Source organism: Populus alba, chromosome 6, assembly GCF_005239225.2.
Source record: "Populus alba chromosome 6, ASM523922v2, whole genome shotgun sequence".
Lineage (NCBI taxonomy): Eukaryota > Viridiplantae > Streptophyta > Magnoliopsida > Malpighiales > Salicaceae > Populus > Populus alba.
This window is the reverse complement of record NC_133289.1, coordinates 4,237,303-4,243,709: the sequence shown is the minus strand read 5'-3', so window position 1 is coordinate 4,243,709 and position 6,407 is coordinate 4,237,303. Positions and strand designations below refer to the sequence as shown.

The window sequence follows — 6,407 nt, the reverse complement described above, 5'->3', positions numbered from 1 at the left end:
ATAAATAATAAAATAACTAATCCAACCCATATAATTTATAAAAAACAATTAAAACGAATAGTTTTCTTAGTCTTGGTCAACAATAATGTTTTTAGGAGATTTAGTTTTTTTTAATTTAATAAATGCATTTTAATCACAAATAGACCAATAATTTGAGTGAATATACCATAGTTATTGTCAAGTCACAGACTATGCTTGATACACTGGTATGAATAATAGCATCAACAAATTCAAGACTGGAATTTACGAGAGCAAACATGATGGTAATATATCCCACCACAAATTTAACTTTCTATCTTTTTAGAGTAATTTCTGAAAATTAAAATAACACAGGAACGTAATCTCATGTCTGAATCTGATGCATTGCTGGTAGGGTAGAGTGATGCCTCTCTAATTTTAGAGCATTTAAGTGGTGGTCATACACGGACCTAATTCATGAACCTCGTAAAGGGTCTGTCTAGTGATTATTGGTTAGGTCATATCCAACACCCTACCAAACTCCCACCCAACCTCACCCTTCTTTAATGATGCAACTTTCTGTTTCCATTTTGGTGGCTCGAGCCCGTAAGCACCCAGTGTCCTGGTCCTACACTATTGTCTCCTCAAGAGACACTTGTTTCACGGCGAAGCAGCCGAGTCAACTCAGTTTCTCAGTTATGTTAAATTAACCTTTTAAAATGTCTAGCTTTCAAGCGTAAGCCACCCTAGCTTTCCTCACCACGTCAAAAAAAAAAAAAAAAAAACACAGAGAGGAGAAATTACCTACGACAGTATGGATTTGAGCTGAATAACTAGAACCAAATTTCATGCCTAGATGCCAAAACAATGACATGACCAACCACTCTTTGACACCACAACGACAACGTGAAAACCTAGCTCTTCCTGGAACATGAAATTGGTTGGTGAATTGAACTGTAATTATAATTATCTAATGTTGTGTTTGATTTCGTGTTTAGAAAAATGTTTTTCATAATTTTTTATTTTTTTTATAATTTTAAATAAATTTAATATGTTAATATTAAAAATAATTATTTTAATATATTTTCAAATAAAAAACATAACCGCTGCAATTACATCAAACACTATCTAATTATGCCACGATAACAAAAACTAAACCTTGGAAGCCCACCTAACTCAGCTACCCAAATCCACACCTTCAAAACTAAACAACAATAAGTAAGAGCCTTTCTATAAGAAATGAACTTGCACGTAACATTCATAAACCACCCTGATCAAACTTAGATAGCCTATTTGCAAGATCCAACAAAACTATAATTAAATGGAACCTTAAAAAAAATAAAGAGAGAAGCAAATATTCTTGCTATGAAGTGGAACACAAGAAAGTTCATGTGGAGGCATGGACTTTCCACTCCTTTGAGATAAAAAGCGAATAACAGAACAGAATTATTCCAACTTTTCACTCTTAACCCATTGGTTTTGGTCATGATAGTCCAAACTCCGAATCAAACTTTTTCTTATCTGCCAAATGAATCTTGTGATGACACAACCCCTGAAATGGGTAATCAAGGCCTAAACTAGTCAACATCATGTAGGCACTCCTTGTGATGAGAGAGCATTTGGCCACCTTGCTTGTAAACAAAGCCTAATCAAGAACCATCGTTCATCGTCGCTGTATTCTTGTCTCTTTTGCTTGGTTTCTTCATGCTTTCCTCTCTGGACTGTGTTAGTGAAATGTTAAGAGACAAAGGGAAAATACTTGTCAAACTCAGGCACCGAAAGGCGAAGGGTGAGGATGAGGATGAGGGAGCAGCATTCCCTCCTCCAACTTTCCTTCTGTTGTTTCATAATGTTTGTGAAAGAACAAAAGAAGGGGAGAAATGGTAGAAATTTACCACTTTTCAGCACCCTTTTTACTTTTCTTGTCTTCAGAACCGACAGATTGAAGTCAGAACGTCATCTATTTCATGCTGATATTTCAACAATCAAACAGAGCATCACTGTTTCCAGCCAAAATAAATGGTGCAGATTCCAGAATCATGTTTGCCTTAAAGGCCCCCGATTGATTTTGCATAAGTAAGAGGAGACTATACCTGAAATTTTGTTACATGGTAAATTGCTCATCTTGAAAAGGTTAACAAATGACACCAATAAAAATAAAATTTTGAAAAATAATAGACAAAAAAATACATCCGCCCTCGCCCTAGCCCGGGCATTGTTTTTTTTTTTTCACTATATATCCCAGGAGTTATCGATCTCAACCTTTTCTAACTTCTGATGTGATAATAAAATGCTGAAAATGAATTTCCTTGTAGGAAGTGACTTTCTTTCTCCCTTCCCCTCCTCTTCGTTACTGTTACCTTCAACACTGGCTACCGCTAAAATCATAAAAAAAAATGTAATTATTTACCAAAACCAACTGTGTTAGCCACCTCCGGGCTCCATAAAACTGCCTTTAGTTTTGCTGAACCACAAGATGATCAATGTGCAATTGCTCAACCCATGACCCTACTGCATGGTCAAGGTCAACAGGTTCGATATGGGAGTTCATATTTGAACTCTCACTTGATGAAGCACTCGCTGTTATGCTTTCAGATACATGCACTGTTGACTTTTCTTTCATCTCAGTTGGAGATTCTTTAACAAGTGATTGAACCCAGGATAAATCAGGCTCATCTCCATTACCAAGCTCAAAGGAATTTGACCTGCGTAGCTTACCAAATTCATCTGCACTAACAGTCCAGTCTGGTTTCCCATTAGAGGAACCCCATTTCGACCAAGAGTTAACTGGTGATCCAACAATGGCAGCAGTATTGGAGACTAGTTCCTGAGAGCTAAGGCTATGCAAATGCTGTTGCTGCTTCTCTCTATGGGCTAACATAGACACTCGAGAGCTCATTGGCGAGATAGGTTCCACATTTCGGGGTGACATCCTGCCTGAAGCAAAAGATGCCTGCAATAGAGGGTGATCGACATTTTTTGGAGAGAAATTTGTGTTGATTGGTGATAACATGCTTTGCTGCTGCTGGAACTGATTGAGAACAGCAGATTTATGGGAAGGGGAGAAAACTGCTGAAGCCAGTGCTTGATCAGCATACTGAGGAGATAAGCTCTCAGCAGAAAATAGAACGTCAAGATTTGAAGGGGCTAAGGTTTTCAATCGACCAGAGCGATTCAAGGAGTTGTTGCTCAAAGATGGTTGACTGAGACTGGATAATTCACTAAGAAGCTGCTGTTGCTGCACATCAAAATCCGGAAGCAAATTGTAGTCTGCTTGAATGTCTCTAGCATTAAGGGAAGATCTCAAGCGACTGGACTGGAGATTGCTTCCAGGAAGATGCAAAGCTGGGACATTTGGTTGGAGCCAAGCCATTGAAGAATGGGACAAGCCATTGGCAGATGGAGACATGGGTGGAGAGAATGGTTGAGGAGACATGACAGATGCTGAAGGAGAGCCTGGCAAGAGGCTCATGGCTGCAGCAAAATCCATGGCAGTAGCACCTGATGTACTAGAGCGAGGAGAGGGAACAGCAGAACCTGTGGATACATATAATGGGCGGAGCTCCTCAACGGTGTGAGCAAAAAAGCAAACTCTCCGTGCACAATTTGTACCGTCTTTGCACAGCCGGGTTCTATATTGAGCAGGGTGAAGCCAGCACTCAAAAACACCATGAGCATATTCACACATATCTCCACGTCTACAAGCCCCTTTTCGGAAATCAGGGCATGGAACGCAGCTATAATGAAACTTTCTAGGATCCCTTCTTCGAGCATTTTCGCCAGGGTGAACAAATGGGCACTCAGTCCAATCATGGGAATAGGCACGGGAACAAGGCCTTACCTTGAAAGAATACATTCGGAATTCATCAGTAGAATAGATGCTGTTCTTGATATCTGGGAGAGATGGATCAACAGGATATTCTTTCTTCTCTGATACAAAGGGAACAGGTGCTTCATTCAGCTTTGACTTCATTGGGGAATCTGAACCTGACAGAAGAGACATGTCTTCCAGAGTAGGTGAGAGAGGCGGGGAATTTGAATTTGCATTGGACATGGAAACCCTTCGATTTTGCTCAATAACATAACCTTCAGCAGAAAGGAGTTCTTCAAGAGTTAACCTCGCTTCTTGGAACTTTGGCGGAACAACAATAGCATCAATTGGTCGATGACCATTGGCATCTACCACATTAGCATCAGCACCTGCTGCTAAAAGCAGTTTCACGACATCAACGGCATTCACAGCCCCACCCGAGGCTGCACAGTGAAGGGCAGTGCTCTTGTCAACACCGCAAGAGCGATTAACATCAGCATCAGAGAGAGAAAGAATCACCTTTATAACACCAATGCTACCATATGTAGCAGCTACCATCAACGGGGTCCTGTATTCATTAGCCATCTGCTTAGAGCCCTTTTGTCGACCATACCATAGTCCAATCTGATCAACACAAGAAGGATCGCGCTCAATAGATCGCTTAAAGCCCTCAACATCATTGTTAGCAGCAAGCTCAAGCAAGCTTGCAAGTGTATCTTCAGTTTCAACAGTTAAGTGATTCATGTCTATGTTGGTGGGTATACTTTCGTCAAAAGAAATTGAGGTATTTTCAGAGTCAGTGCAAGCTTTAACTGCTCCAATCCACAGAACATACTTTCATTTGCTAAAAGTACATCTGAAATTCAAATACAATCTCATTAGCATCAACCTGCAGATAAATACCGTAACTACCTTATCATCACTATATCGAACAAGAAGTGAACAAATATTGTCATTCATAGAAGTACAAGACAAGTTGGTCAATTAAATTAAACAATATCATCAATCTCACCTATCCATAGAACACAGCACCGAGCATAGCAACCAACTACAATGAATGGACAAAGAAGAAATGCTATACAAGTGTTTATAGAGGAGCTAATGAAGCAGACCCATTAGACTAGTAACAACCCCGGATAATTTTAAATTCTTTGTTGCAAAGGATCCAGGAAAAATTAAAAAGCACTAAATGAAACCGATGAGGAAATCGAAATCCGGCGCAACAAACGGAGAAAAACTAGGAAACAGGATTTCTTAGATTTTATGCAAGTTCTTACTTATTCTCATACTGGATCAAAAAACTGGAAACAAAAGTATCAGTCTTGAGAAACAGTTCCATCTTAACTTCAGTGAAGGTCTAAGAACAGAGGGGAAAACAGGAGAAAGAAAAAGAAACACTGCAGTGTGGGATTCTTTCGATTTTTTCAAATAATTTGATGCACAAGAATATATATCACTAACTGAGCAAACAATAATCTGTGGTTTAATATTCTTTTTTATCTTCACTTCCATGTTCCATCTTCACCCTTCCTGAGTTTACTCGGCAAAAATTAAGGAAACTAGAATCATAACAAAAACCAGAACACATCTCAATCCCCAAAGAACATCAAAAACTACCATACAAGAAAAGGAAAAAAAAATCAAAACAACAAAAATAATGTCAAAACACTCAGATTGAACAGTCAATACAGACACGAAAGTAAACAACCACAGAGAAAACAAAGTACACACTCAATCCAGCACTGATTATGTGCATTTTTAATCAAAGAATTTAAAGTAAAAAAAAAATGACCAGATCAGGAACTTGTAAGAGATCTGGTATTTGGAGGCAAAAATATCACTAAATTTTTAACCTAAAAAAGGAAACAAAACTAAGAAACACAAAAGATCTTTCCTTTACGTGTTCATTCAAAAACTATTGTTACCTCCAAACAACAAAGCTGAACAAAAAAAAAAACACAAACTCAGAGACATGATAAACAGACAAGACAAGAGATCCCAGATGAAGAAACATAGAGAAGTAAACATGTAAGTGATCAAAGTGAGCCCAACTTAAGTTTTCTTAAGGTTGCAAGAAGGAAGCAAGCTTACTTACCAGTTCGTTAGTTCAAAGCTAAGAAAATGGAAGTTCCCGTTTTTCTTTGACAGATCCAGACAAAACAAGCTAGTGACTTAAAAAACAAGCTTGGCAAGCCTATGAAGTTTCAAACAACTGCTCTTTTCGTGTTAAGAGAAGGAGAGAGTTTGTGGAATGAGTGAGAGAAGGAGAGCATCTTCTTCTTCTTCTTCTCCAAATCCTATGTTTTTCTCTTTGCTTTCTTTTCATGAAAAAATATAAAAAATCATTTAAAGAAGGAAAAAGTTTCACTCCATTTTTTTTTGTTAAAATCGCCTATCCAATAGAAGGAAAGTGAAAAATGAAAATAAAATAAATAATAAAAAGCACTGAATATTCTGTGCAGTACTTGCTACTGTTTCTTCTTCTTCTTTTTTTAATAATCGACCGTACATGTAATTTTATTCTGACTGATATACCCTTTTGGGTCATTGAACAGGGGTAAAACTGTCACTTGATAATGAGCACTGAGTTTAGTGGATGAGGTGGCAATTTGCGAATGGTAGTGGTGAATAAGTAGTA

At 38.2% G+C, this 6,407-nt stretch overlaps 1 protein-coding gene across 1 annotated transcript; it reads right to left on the bottom strand.

Annotated features, from left to right (window-relative positions):
• Window positions 1–1,275: 1,275 nt before the first annotated feature.
• LOC118032546 (zinc finger CCCH domain-containing protein 30) lies at window positions 1,276–6,200 on the bottom strand. Its single transcript, XM_035037266.2, has 2 exons — window positions 5,865–6,200; window positions 1,276–4,625 (listed from the first exon to the last, which is right to left on the bottom strand). The coding sequence occupies exon 2, from the start codon at window positions 4,511–4,513 to the stop codon at window positions 2,414–2,416; it is 2,100 nt and encodes a 699-aa protein (XP_034893157.1). The 5' UTR covers window positions 4,514–4,625; window positions 5,865–6,200; the 3' UTR covers window positions 1,276–2,413.
• Window positions 6,201–6,407: the final 207 nt, after the last annotated feature.